The sequence below is a fragment of the Gymnoscopelus microlampas genome (assembly GCF_963454915.1).
Source record: "Gymnoscopelus microlampas genome assembly, chromosome: 5".
In the NCBI taxonomy this organism is placed as follows: domain Eukaryota; kingdom Metazoa; phylum Chordata; class Actinopteri; order Myctophiformes; family Myctophidae; genus Gymnoscopelus; species Gymnoscopelus microlampas.
In genome coordinates, this window is record NC_139942.1 from 31,784,183 (window position 1) to 31,798,945 (window position 14,763).

Genomic DNA, 14,763 nt, shown 5'->3' on the forward strand with positions numbered 1-14,763 from the left:
AGAAAGAGACACTGGTGTCTACATATTGACCAGAAAGAGACACTGGTGTCTACATATTGACCAGAAAGAGACACTGGTGTCTACATATTGACCAGAAAGAGACACTGGTGTCTACAATCTCTACATGACAAGAAAGAGACACTGGTGTCTACATATTGACCAGAAAGAGACACTGGTGTCTACATATTGACAAGAAAGAGACAGAGGAGAAAGTGATACAGTCAGCTGGGGCATTGAGCCCGCTGTGGCTTCAGGGCATGCCATTTTTTTGAGGGGCACAAGGCCAAACTGAGGGGCCATAGCCTTCGTGGCCTCCCTGAAATTCCTGCCCTGGTTGTACATACAGCCAACCAACCAGTGAAAGCAATCACAGATTGATGCTTTAACCTTTGCTTTAATGACATATCCAAGACCATTATGGTTTAATGGAAGATGCTTCTGAATTCTATTGCTAGTTAAACCAATTCAAATACTCTAATCTCAGTGCATGGTTCCCCACTAGGCCCTCAGCTTGGCATCATTGATATAATTTGGCCCTAGGAGGAACATAATGGGTGAACCCTGGTGTATGGCTTGACTATACAGTACCAGCCACATGGTGCAGAGTAGCGAAGTTAAAGTTACAAACCAAGAGAAAGACATGATGGAATTGAGAATAATACTGGTCGATTTTGACACTTTTCACAGTTAGAATTTCACTCCGGATTTTGCTATGTGAGGCTTGTAGTGTAACATGTAGGCTACTTAATATGTACTGTTGTGTTTTTGTGTTGGAACACAAAGTAGGCTTGTGGGGAGATTCAAATACTTATATATATACAAAAAAATCGGCCAGTTGTTCACTAAAGTTGTTCACCACAGCGACACATGTTAAGTGATAGGTTGAATAAAATACTGCAAGTACAATTGGTAGGATAACATCCTAAACCAGAGATACATGTATGTCTTTAATTGTCTAAACTTTGGCTGCAGACAACTTTTTTTAGAAGCGCATGTGCGTGCATGCGCGTGCATCTGTGAGTACAGTATACTGTATGTAATTTTCTAAACCACATCATCCTGTACAAATACAAATGAAGACATCTTTCATGTGACTTAATTTAAACAGACACACGTTTAGCAGGGAGCTATAGCATGCATGTCTGATTTATTGCTCTCTTTACTGCACTGTCACTGTAGAAATGGAGAGATGTTACTCTTATTTAACGTTGACAGTGTTAAATATTTATTATGTTTAGGTGGGTAGAACATACTCATTCTTCTCTCTGGATCAACATCATGTTTTGTCATTTATCACGGAGCACAGAGAAGAGGAGCATGAGAAAGAATGAACTGTTGGACTAGATATGTGCTCACAACAGCTAATGATTTCTATTGTCCTTTGCATTCGGGAAGCATAACTCCAAATGACACATCTGCTTCATTATGGTTTCAGATGGCTACCAAAATAAAGGTTTACCGTATTCCATCATGATGTAGTATGATAATCGCTACACTGTGTGATTTCATAATATTGATTATCTTTATGTGTATAGCACTTTTCAAAATGCTTCACAGTTAGAATGAATAAAAGCAATACATGCTTTACTAAGTGTATTTAACGTTTTAGGTTTTGTGTTTGGTTGATGGTCTCAGAGGCTGCTGTAGATCTGATGAGTAAGACAGTTACTGTATGGCATATATTTTACATTATTATCAATATCATCTGAGGGTGATGCCATCCCATCAAGAGGCCAACCCATTAGGACAGAAATACCTCAGCATGGGGATGGGAGCTTTGCACTGTATTTGTTAGTGTTGGTCTTCTCCACTCGTCCAACGGGATGAGATAAGCTGAGAGCAGCCACAGTGGTGTGGAATGAATGAATACCTGGTTGTGGTATGTGTTCTTCTATCTTCCAAGCTTCCCTTTGTTTTTGAGGGTGTTGGTCTTTGGCAATTTACCTGCAGAGCTCTTACCAACTGTTATCCAGCAGGGGGCAGAAGAGATCTGCATAAACCCACATGACTAGATCAGCTATGCACTTTTACTAGAAACTTGACATCTCGACTTGTCTCACTGCAATCAGGCCAGCCTGTTATGTTGATACATGCCTCAACAAAAAGAGTGAAGCCTTTTATGAGTTCATAGTTTCAGTTTTCTGTGTAACAGCGTTCACAAGGCCTACAGTATATGCCCAGAGAAAATGAGCCTGCTTAATTAAGTGCGTGACCCAGAATGAGGTCGGCATGCTGAAGGGCATGGTGACAAGAGCACAGCCCTGGTCTAAAATTGACTGGTGGGATAAGCACTCAATCCCAGTACTTGAGTCAAAGTATATAGAGTTGCTCTGTCAAATTAGCTTGCTTTTAAAAAATACTTAAGTAATCAAAAGTACATGCTTTTAAAAAAAAGTATTTAAAAATGCAAACTACAAAGTACATGACTTTCTTTTTTAAAGGAGTAGTTCACCCAAAAAAAGGTACGTATTTTCTATCAATTACACACCCCATGAAGCATTGAATTCATGGAGATTTTTTTGTTTTTGTCACATTCCTAAATGCATTCTCCGGTAGGACACTCAAAGGAGACTTTCAGTCTCCTACCGGATACATTAGCATCTTTCCGCCGGTCATCAAAGTATTGGCGTAGGAATGCAACAAAAACAAATAAATCTCCATGAATTAAATGCTTCATTGGGTGTGTAATTGATAGAAAATAAGTACTTTTTTAGGTGAACTACTCCTTTGATATCAATGCATTGCTGTATCAAAATGTATACATTTTCCAAATAAATGTGAAGATTTTCCTGAAATGGTCAAAAAGTAATAATAGTTGTTATCTACAAGCTCACAACGTGTCGCATCATGACGCGTTGTGAGCCTTTTAGATCTGCTATTTTCACTATTTGAAATGGGGCCTGGGTGGTAAATCTATAGTGTACTACTTGTTCCCTTCATGGAATTGAACAGTACTTCTTTGAAATTAAGTGGAGTGAAAGTCATCCAAAAACACAAATACTCAAGTAAAGTACAAATACTCAGTACAATACTTAGTTACCGTCCACCACTGAACATGGGTGGTTCCGATGGCAAATGATTGGTTCAATGGAAGGATCAGTGGTAGATCTGTGCCTGTGATATAGAACACTAGAGTGACACGCACACGCACACGCACACGCTCTCTGCAATTCAAACAGGTGTGGCAGGGGGAAGTAAACAGCAGCTGCCCAGCAGGATTCTGTACAAACAAAATGATTTTCTACCCATATAGATTGCCCACATGTTGTGTTTGCAAATGAAACACCACTTCGTCCATTCACGCTCAGAGCTCATCAAACTAACAACGAGAGCATACACTTAATTGCAAGTCATGGTGGAAGAACATTTCATATTTCTTTACATAAGGCCAATCCAGTGGCTTCTCATTTCCTGTCTCCACACGTCCACTGTGAAGCTAAATTTACAGGATACTTTGTCATACTGTACGACGGTGGCACCCGCTGAAAATAGCCAATTTACATCCTCAAGACACATCGTGGAATGTAGAAAAAAAAAATCTTATAAGACTAGATTTTCAGGCCGCATTTTAGACACTGCTGTAGTGCCACATCTTTTTTCTTTTTCTGAAAAATGTTTGTGTCAAGTTTAGTGCAGATTGGAGCAACACTGTGCCTGTGGCCCCCGGGGCCCCTAACTTGCCCCCTGGGGGCCACACGTGGACCCTAGTGTGACTATTGTCATGGCAGACCCCTTAACAGTGTTTGCGCCAAGTTTGGTGCGGATCGTACTAACTCGCAAGTCATGTTACGTTTGTGACATCCACCCTCCGCCCGACGGACAGACGGACCGACCACCCTCTAGGCAATTATAACCCATTCAAACCAAGAAAGCATCTGCGTCATTTTAAGATTTATTTGGGCTATTCAAAAATAGCAGATATACAAGCTTATAGCAAATCTTTGAGTATATACATTTTTTAAAGCGAACATTTATAACTCAAATCTTTGCTTCTGGGGATACTACAAATGTCTTCTAAATCTAAAACGTTTTTTTGAAAAAACGCATGTTATATCAATGGTTCTCAAACCTTTTCATGTCAAGGACCACCCAAAATGATATGTATTTGGCTGTGGACCCCCATCTCAAAATATTTTGTTCCAGGGGACCCCCCAGAAGCAAAGATTTGAGTTACAAATGTTCGCTTAAAAAAAAAATCTGCTACTTTTTAAAATAGCCAAAGCAAACTAAAAACTAAAAATGACAGATGCTTTCCCGGTCTTAAAGGATTAATATAGGATAAGAGCTTTCACACATGTGATGGAAAGGCAGGCTCTGCCCCTGACGACAAGCTCTAGAGGTCATAACACATCATGAAAATAACTTCTGTCTCTCATGGGAGCAGTAGTTTACAACCTCTGTGGCTTCTATAGTAAATATCTTAATCAAATCTCTGAGTATTCTAGTTCATGTAAGCTTCATTTTGACAGTCAAGGGATATTCCTGGTGACTACCAAAGCCCAGTGGTGGAAAGTAACTAAGTACATTTACTTAAGTACTGTACTTAAGTACAATTTTGAGGTATTTGCACTTTACTTGAGTATTTCCAATTTCCAATACTTTTACTTCTACTCCACTAAATCTCGGGTCCAAATATTGTACTTTTACTCCACTACATTTATTTGAAAACTTTAGATACTAGTTACTTTGTAGATTTTGATTATTTTACAAAACATATATTAACCACTTCAGCCCTATATACATTTCGGCCATTTGAAAATAGCCGATCTACAAGCTCACAATGCGTCGCAATGCGACGCATTGTGAGCTTGTAGATCTGCTATTTTCTTAAGATTTTTCTACATTTGAAAACTTGTGAAACAGGACATTCTGCATAATGAGTACTTTCTACTTTTTGTACTTTAAGTACATTTTGATACCAATACTTTTGTACTTTTACTCAAGTAAATATTTTATTCTTGACTTTTACTTTTCTACATTGCAGTATTGATACTTTTACTTGAAGTGAAAACATTTAGAACTTTTTCCACCACTGCCAAGGCCAAAAAATATGTGGTAACCCTTGGACCACCTTTAAAGATTACTTGTGCTCTTGTGTAATCCTCTTAATAAAAAGGTTAAACTCCTGCGCAATCCTGGGAGTTTCCACAGCAGCACACAGCTGAGCAAGACCTTGAACTTTGTCAATCTAACCTCCACAACACAGAACATGGTACTATAGTATACTAGAAACAACATATAAATCAGTTTCTGAGAAACGTTCAGTTGTCTCACTCTTAAGGCGTGAGATAGCAAGGCAAATGGTTGGAAGAAATTGCAACTGGATTGCATCACACACAACATTTACTTTTCCAAAAATGATGAATCAAAAGGCCCAAACTATACTTTGAAGGACTCCACAACAGTTTTAACATATGAACGCTGCTGCAACAGCAAGCAATCTATAACCAACATTTAGTTAGAATGCACAGCAGTACCTCTAGTCTCATACAGTGCAAAACCAACACGCTCAAAAAGTATTTGAGAGATATGTCATTAGAATTTCTGTGTCACACTCAATCAATGTTGTGTATCAAATGACACATCCAGTATGATGGCTGGTGAACAGCTGCTGGGTGAGTGAGATTGCAGTGGTGCAGACATTAATTAATTAACATAACCAAAAACATAAAAACAAGCTGTGTGGGGAACCCTGAGGAGGGAGGGGAGCTGAAACGTAGCCAGCTGTGTGCTTTCAAACGGAGTCATAAACACAAACTGTAGTCACGCCTGGTGCCTCTCAGGGACAGGATTAACTCAGCGCTACCAAATCAAATCAATTAAAAGTTTTCCAGACTTGTAACTTCAATTTTGTCTTATTTGTTGCCACCATCTACATAAACAAATGTGCTACTTTTAACCATATGATCTCTAGCGTCCATTTTCTGGGCATGTTGTAATAGGCGAACATTCGGTGATAAAAGGCGAACATTCTGTGAAAATAGCCGATCTACAGTACCAGCTCACAATGTGTTGCAACTAATATGGTATTAGTTGCAAGTATTTCTTTCCCCAGTGTAGCAGTGCCGGATTTGTCATTGACTTACCCTCATAGAGCCAGTCTGCAAGGCCGTTAAAGATGACTCTGTCTTTACCCGTCGACACCAGGCGAATGGTACGGCTGTCTACTGTCGCCCTGTAGTAGATGTTGTTCTCAAATATGAAGATCTGGACAGACAGAAGTTTTCACATCAATAGTTGTCGCTGTAGGTGTTCGAAAGTTGTTGTTATTGTGGCTGTGAGTGGGTTTAGACTTTCTACGCCATTTCCAGTTGTGCGAAGCAGCTATATTGTAGCACCGCAATGCTACAGTATCCACTAATGCTTGTAACCTGATTGTAATTTTCCATCTACACCAAATATGCTTGTGGCCTATTATCACAGTGTGATACAGTGATTTAGTCTGAAACTCGCAACCGTGACCAGCTGGATCTGAGCATTATCCATGCGCTGATACTTGCTTTTCAATCTAATACTGATCTAACTAACTAATCAACACTGGCCTGTTAAACACAGTGTAGAAGGAAATGTCTTTCATTAGGAGTCATGCTGTATTAATCTCAAAAGCAATGAAAGGTCAAGAACCTGTTATGCGGCTAATCAAAGCCCTGGAGCTGACGTAACATATGCCCTGCTCTCTCTTCAAATGTCAATCACATGTGCAATATACATGCACACACACATAAAAGTTATGTATACACACAGACACACACAGATGAATACACAGACACATGGAAACATACGCACACGCGAGCGAGCCGCATGCCCACACACACACACACACACACACACACACACACACACACACACACACACACACACACACACACACACACACACACACACACACACACACACACACACACACACACACACACACACTGTGTGTTGTCCTTGTGCAGATTGAGACATCTGCCTGGGGTGGGTCTGACTAAAGCTGACAGCTGATTTAAGCCCCCTGTGGCCAGGATGGCACTGCCAGAGGGGATGCAGACACAGTGCAGGCAGGTGAATGTCTGACACTTAAAAATCCACTGTCAATCCACCCTGAAATCCCATTATTTTACCCAGTGCCTGTGTGCAAAGGGTTAGCTGTACAGTATGTCTATTGTATGTTGCATACTGTAGACAGAGCAGACAGGGCAAGAATCTGAAAGAGACAGACATGACACACTGTGATCCCTAGCCTCCCCCCCAGCTCAGGAGGAGCAGGGTAATGCCAGAGATACAGTACATAAAGTAGAGGAGGCAAGTGATATTTTGATGTTTTGTTGCCTATGGGCAGTAGGTATGCATTATTGGTATCATTGAGCTGGGGAGGAGGAGCCGAACTTGAATGTTGTGTTTACAAACCTTAACCAACTCACTATTTTTTTTATGGCTCTTGATTGTAAATTAGCCTGGATAAACTGGCAACATCAAAGTCACTGTGTGTGTGTGTGTGTGTGTGTGTGTGTGTGTGTGTGTGTGTGTGTGTGTGTGTGTGTGTGTGTGTGTGTGTGTGTGTGTGTGTGTGTGTGTGTGTGTGTGTGTGTGTGTGTGTGTGTGTGTGTGTGTGTGTGTGTGTGTGTGTGTGTGCGTGCGTGCGTGCGCGCTTTCATAGAGCCCTGACACACCAAGCTGAAATGCAACTAACCATGACTATCACATCACTTTGCGTCATCTCACATCTTTGGGAAAACATCACTGGGTAACACACTGCAAAGACTACACCTGACAGTTAGCTGACGGCCGACTTGCATGTAAGTTCTGCGCCTGCTTAAGGGTAAATAACTCTCCATACCAGGTGGTGGCGTCACCCAGCATTCATAATCCAAAAAGAAAACCGGAAGATCAAGCAGGTTACATGTAATATTCTGCCCCAACTTTTATTTATTAATTTATCTACCACTGCTCTCTGTTCACACTCCTCTCTCATTGCTGCCAAGATGACATACTGTGTGTGTGTGTGTGTGTGTGTGTGTGTGTGTGTGTGTGTGTGTGTGTGTGTGTGTGTGTGTGTGTGTGTGTGTGTGTGTGTGTGTGTGTGTGTGTGTGTGTGTGTGTGTGTGTGTGTGGACGGACACGCACCCATTTTGACCTGGCCCTGCTGATTGCCCTGTCATGGTAGAGTAATTGCCTGCAGTTTAATGACTCGAGCATAGAATGATTCATCTCCCTGTTCTGTGCATCACACACCTGATGCCTCGCTGCACACAGATACTATACCAACGATCATCCAACACACCCATCATCTTTACGTTTAGAGGAAACACTTTACTATTAATCCAATTCAAATGAACATAATGAGAAATCATTACAGCCATAAATGGGAGTATAATGTCAGATTTAGATGGAGGCAAAAGATGAAAGCTCATCTTGTTCCTCCCAGGTTTCCCCGACTATTCATTATAATTGAACACAACAAAATAGCACAACAAAAGGAACAATCGTGTACATGATTATGCAATTCGAGCAATTTCGCCCAGACAGACAAACTCCCAGAACGCATTTGAAATGTTTATATCTGATCATCATACATACATAATATAATGTGTGTGATACAATCATTTGCAATTTCGCAGAAATGCACAACTTTATATCAGTGAAGGGCAGCACCAGTTACTTACACCAAGTAAGCTTTGTTTCTGCATCACATACAAAATTACTGAGGAAGTAAAAAAGAAGACAGAAAAAAGGCATCTTCTTCCAGGCAGTTGCTTGCTTTTCCTTATAATGTTGACAACATTCTACTCGTAACAAATACACAACATCTTTCTTTTCCCATATTTTCTCCAAGTCATTCTGTCAATTCCCATGTCCCCTTGTACTTGCCCCTTGTTTCTGCGGTCTCTTATCACTCAGCGGTTTATTAGGGAGGGTGTAAATAAGCATGTGAAGTCACCAGCCTTTTCCCCTGACAGTGGGTAGTTGTGGGTAAAGCATGTAGAGGGACATGCTTCTCAGTTAACCCCTTGTACCCCAGCATGCCTATGGGGGGGAACATTCGTCATAAATAGCCGAACTACAAGCTCACAGCGCGTCACATTTGCAACGCATTGTGAGCTTATAGATCAGCTATTTTTGGCGAAGAGATTTGCTGTACACAGAAAAAAGCAGTGCAAGTACAGTTTGAACTCAGGTCCGTTTTACTAAGAATAAGTGGTTCAGCTCCCCACTGAACAGATTCCCTGACCAACCTCTAGGGGTCATTAGTGCAGCGACAGAAATTGCGGACCCTACCTGACTGCCCTCCTGAGTCACTAAGGTCACTACTAGGGTCATTTAGTGGGTGTACTGTTGACTCAGCTTGCTCCTTACCAATTGTTGGTCTTGGGGTCCCCAACCAGCGAACTGAAGGACAGCGTTCCGCACTTCAGGGGGGCTCAGACTCCATGTGTCCCTGTTTGAGATGACACATCATTATGTCAACAATATACTGTAAAATCATGAGTTTATCTCTGAGAGTGTACACAGTTGAGCATAGCATGCATACCAAATTGTCCTGTAAGGGTCCATTTGGTTACATTTGTATACAGTTACAAATGGTCAAATTAACACTGAGGAGTTTGTATGCTGCCGTCTATATAGACAGATTGATAAATGAATAACTTAATGGAACACAAGTGTTCTAATATGTCACCCCCTGCATACCATTCCATATTTATCTTAGACAGACATTTTGTAAAACTACTGCCCTCATGCACAGTCACACCAAGAAACCTGTGAGCTCTTTAGTTTGCTACCCTGCAGGAGGTTTAATCAATCACCCACAGTCTATTTTAACACGTGCTGATTCAACTGTGTATAAATCTGGAACATTTAGACATAGATGGATGAAGACCTAAAAACAGGCCAGATATATTTTTTTACGTGTGTGCCACATAAAAATGGATGGGATTTGCATTAGTCCCACAAGGTGGCAGCACCAACAGGTAGATGGAGGTCACATTTACAGAGCACTCTGAAAGACTGGTATGTTGGTGGTCTTACGGTGTAACAAGGCTGCAGATGATATAACTGGCTGTGTAGGAGTGCTGGTACACCTGCAGGACCAAACACACAGCACCAAGCAGTCAGTGGAATGAACGCCCCCTGAAAACATGTGATACGGGGCACAGTAGCATGACAGAAGATCACTCACCGGGGTTACGCCAAAGGCCAGCAGCACGTGCTGCATGTCAGGAGACACTTGGTATTTGGTGGCTTTGTATGCTTCCTGGTTGAGTTTGAAGAACAAGTTAGATGCAATTGTCCTAAATGGTGTTTTCAGTACCAGTATAACCGATGCACAGAATGGTGATACTTACAAACATCTTGTTCTCCACCACGACGACCCTCTTCTTCGTGTCAATATCGAGTTTGACAACGTCCCCATCCCTTGTACGGTACAGCAGCTCATTGTCTGGAAATGACACATGCCCCATATGAGTGTGTGATGTCCGGGCTTAACATAGTGCTGTGTGTGTGTGTGTGTGTGTGTGTGTGTGTGTGTGTGTGTGTGTGTGTGTGTGTGTGTGTGTGTGTGTGTGTGTGTGTGTGTGTGTGTGTGTGTGTGTGTGTGTGTGTGTGTGTGTGTGTGTGTGTGTGTGTCCGACCTCTGGACTACTGCCAAAGTATCATTGTCCGTAACATCAGCAGGGCACATTACATTACACACACACACACACACACACACACACACTGTGTTATTAATGCCACACGTTTGCACCTTTGTTCGATAAGCATATAAAGTTGAATAAGAAACATGACATCACCGCAAGAGCTACTGTAGTGTCCTACCAAACACAACTGGATATACTCGGCAACAGGAGGGACTGCTACTGCACCTTGGACGTCACGACACGTCTCCAATCTAACTTGTTAAACACACTACATTAATAAACTCACCAATAGTAAGTAAAGTATTTACACACTGTAGTTGTCACCATTGAGCGTATAGAACCATGTTTTTTTCTGCTTTAAAAAAAAGAAAATCTTTCTGGCATGAGTGCTGCTGTTTCAGTGCCCCACCTACATTGAGTGACGGTACGTCACGTACAGTATGAAATGATTTGACAACAATCAACTATGAAACACACACACACACACACACACACACACACACACACACACACACACACACACACACACACACACACACACACACACACACACACACACACACACACACACACACACACACACACTGTTCCAGCATAGACAGTAACACTCCACAGGCAGTATTCCCTACCTACTTTCATTTAGTCTGTCCCTGGATAGTCTAACACGTATCTCGGACAAGCACCAGGTTGTTAATATGCTTCATCACGTGTGTTATTAATGAAACGGTTATTGACAGCCATTGAGTTTGGGCCATTAACTGGCATACCAGTTAACTGCAGCACTAGCAGACAGCTGTGTGCGTGTGCGTGTGCGTGTGCGTGTGCGTGTGCGTGTGTGTGTGTGTGTCTGCCCTCTGGACTACTGCCATGTGTCACTGTCGCCGCCACCTTGTGTTCCATGCAGGGAGCCTCTCCTCCCAAGAGAGACACTGCACAGAGAGAGGAGCTTTATCTCATGATAAAGCATATTTTACAAACCTCAGGGTACTTTAATACTGCTGAAATGTTTTGAAATAGAACCAAATGCAAGGCTGAGACAGATGAGACTGAGGACTGCTTGACTGGAACCTGATATCATGTTGGCTGAATGCAGTTTGTGTTTCAGGTGGTGACATTTTGCAGCTAGACATAATCCAATACATCCCTCTTTTATTGCCAAGAGTTGACATTGCTACAGTAGTGCACTGCAGGCTTAGTCCAGGGTGTCACCATGAAGCTCAGATCAATTTGATGAGAAGATCTGTGCAGGGAATATGGTCTTGTCATAAAGGATGATATCGTCGCTGTCGGGTGGAAACATTGTATGTCCAAAACTGTTACTCTTAAGGAAGTGGAACGGAAATGTTCAGCCGATCTACAAGCTCACAATGCATTGCATTGCGATACATTGTGATCTTATTGATCTGCTAATTTCATTACTTTTGCTTGACGAAGAAAGGCATTAAATGACTTAAAAACATAAACATTTGGAGATATGATGTTTCTGCCTGACAGCGACAATATTTCTCTTGCTCACTTTGCAATCCTGTGTGCTACCGAGCTGAGGTTGGACTGGAATAGGGACCATCGCCAAAACGTAAACGCTATGGCAAAAGATGTAGATCAAAAATACTTTGCAGGCGATTGGATAAAGTCATATCTGCAAGCCCTCATGATGTACAAAACAGCGGAGCCAGTTTGTAAGGCCGGTTCTTTAATCATATTACTCACTCGATATTCGCTTATGGGAGAGCGCCCCCTGGAGTGGTCACAGAAGCATTATTTTTACACTCCAGCCAATTCCATTGGCTGGACCAAGGTTGTGGCCTGGCGTCATCAGCAAGGACCACCCCATTATGCTACTGTACATAAGCACTTGCTGAAGCCGGCCGCCGGGCCGCCTCATTCAAACTTCCCTTCTCAGAATCACAGAGCACACTCACCTTATCTCTCAGCCATCATGTAGCTCAAGAGCTCGAATTGATACAAGTGTCGAATCTTGGACTCAGAGCACTATCGATAAGCACTCAGAGACTTGTGTCGCAAAGACCTTGGGTTCTAGCTTGCAAAAAGCGATTTTCGCTCTAGAGAAGAGCTTTATAACGTTTAGCCTCGAAAGCTAACGCTCGTGCTGCGAAAGCCGGTATTGTAATTAATTCGAGCTAACAAAGAAAGCCGAACTAAATTACAATTATTTCTACGTTTGAGTTGCGAAAGCCAAGCTGAAATAAAAACAGGCCACATTTGAGCTACAAAAAAAGCCATATTGTGCGGTGTACAATGCTGCGGAAGCCTAGCCCACCTGTCTCGCCACAGGCAGCGGCCGCGAGTGACTCCCCTGGCGGCGACAGCAGGATGAAGAAGCCCAGCCAGAAGCTATGCCCCTGCCGGAACAAAATGTCGGGCTACAACACCCACACTCGCTATAAATAATGCTTCTGTGATCATGCCAGGGGGGCGCTCTCCCATAAGCGAATATCTCCTTGTAATATTCAATGAACAGGGGTTACGTTTGTAACCTAACGTTTCTCCAGATTGGGTGCGGAATTAATTAATTAATTAATTCTACAACAGCATTGACGCTAACCTCTTCAAATGAATTGTTATTCAAAATACAGAGCTGCTCGTTATCGTCATTGTCTAAAAATACACTCCCCATAATGTGCTTATTCCTCCAGCCTCCAGCTGGCAGGCTAAATCAATTTTCAGTGATTATTGCTCAATCCCAGAAGGTGTAGAAACAAAGGAACGGCAGACAGCACCCCAACCAATCAAATTGTGTTGTGGTGTGGTTTCATTGATTAATTGTAATAAAGTTTAGCACAGCCAGTATGGTCAAGTGCACTGTAGGCATGTATTTGGTGGGGTTAAAGGACGACGTCACCCATTTTCAACCTCTCTTCATATAATTGGTCCTCACTAATGCTCATTATAACAGTTCAGAGACCCGCCTACCAGTAGCCTCGGAAACCCATGCCTTTTTTTTTGTTTCAAAAGAAAAAAAGCCTGGGAGAACCTTGCAGGAACGCTGGTCTTAGGACCTTGTTATCTCCTAACCGATCAGAGTGCTCCAAACCCAGGCGCTGGAATCCAGCGCCTGGGTTTGGCTCCGCCCTTCAAGACCATCGATTGGGCTCGTTCTTTCAGTCTAGCCTACCAGTGACATCATCGATGGGGAATGCAAGCAAATAGAAACTATTACTGGAAAGTTAGCATTCTATAATGGAAGCCATTGTTCTCACGTTAATACAAATCTAAATCTTTTTTTTTTTTACCCTGCATAATGATGATGTAGGCAGGTTTCTGAAGTGTCCACAGCCCTCCTATGAGACACCGAGTAGAAACAAATTGTACCATTTTATCATGAGCATTAGTGAGGACCAATTATATGAAGAAAATGTCCTTAGGGTAAATTATTAGGTGTGTGTGTGTGTGTGTGTGTGTGTGTGTGTGTGTGTGTGTGTGTGTGTGTGTGTGTGTGTGTGTGTGTGTGTGTGTGTGTGTGTGTGTGTGTGTGTGTGTGTGTGTGTGTGTGTGTGTGTGTGCGTGCGTGCGTGCGTGCGTGCGTGCGTGCGTGCGTGCGTGCGTGCGTGCGTGCGTTCTAAATCGGCATCATGATGGCACCAGGCCGCTGTATGTTTTGGCCTACGGTAGAACTCTTAAACCGTAGGCTGTACAATCAAAATAGTTTCCCCCTGGATTGGCCACGCTCATTTCCGCCGGACTAGATTATCCACAATTTTGCATTAATCATTCAGATTTGTCATCCAACTGGCTGCCTTCCAAAGTTTGGCCTATTTTTTTTATGCCAAAAATCATGAGCGTAGCTTGCAATCAACCCTAAATTTGAATCACACAATAAATAAAAAATACTATTAATGTCACTGTTTGTTTTCACCAAAATAGGTACAATGATCTTGTGAGTCATGTGACAATGAGCGTCAAACAGGGTTTTAAAATTCCATACTGCCTGTAACTGGTTTAAAAAATGTGTGGGAGGGGCCTATTTCTTACCAAAACACCATAGACATATCATGAAGACAACATCCAATCAACCCCGCCTCCAAAAGCACTTTCACTTCTGCCCATAGGGGACGCCACACATGTGAAAAGTTGCACCGTATAGTATGTCGTTATAAGGCTAGTCAAAAGGTGTTCATCT

At 42.2% G+C, this 14,763-nt stretch overlaps 1 protein-coding gene across 1 annotated transcript in view; it reads right to left on the minus strand.

The window, feature by feature from the left end:
- The window catches only part of LOC311045037 (A-type potassium channel modulatory protein DPP6-like), a gene marked incomplete at both ends in the record, with an annotated part of 72,664 nt that overhangs the window by 10,472 nt on the left and 47,429 nt on the right, over positions 1–14,763 (minus strand). The window contains 5 exons of the mRNA XM_084056848.1: positions 6,087–6,207; positions 9,340–9,421; positions 10,012–10,064; positions 10,163–10,237; positions 10,329–10,423. Of these exons, the coding sequence (XP_083912974.1) occupies positions 6,087–6,207; positions 9,340–9,421; positions 10,012–10,064; positions 10,163–10,237; positions 10,329–10,423 (426 nt within the window). The remainder of the gene's footprint in view (positions 1–6,086; positions 6,208–9,339; positions 9,422–10,011; positions 10,065–10,162; positions 10,238–10,328; positions 10,424–14,763) is intronic.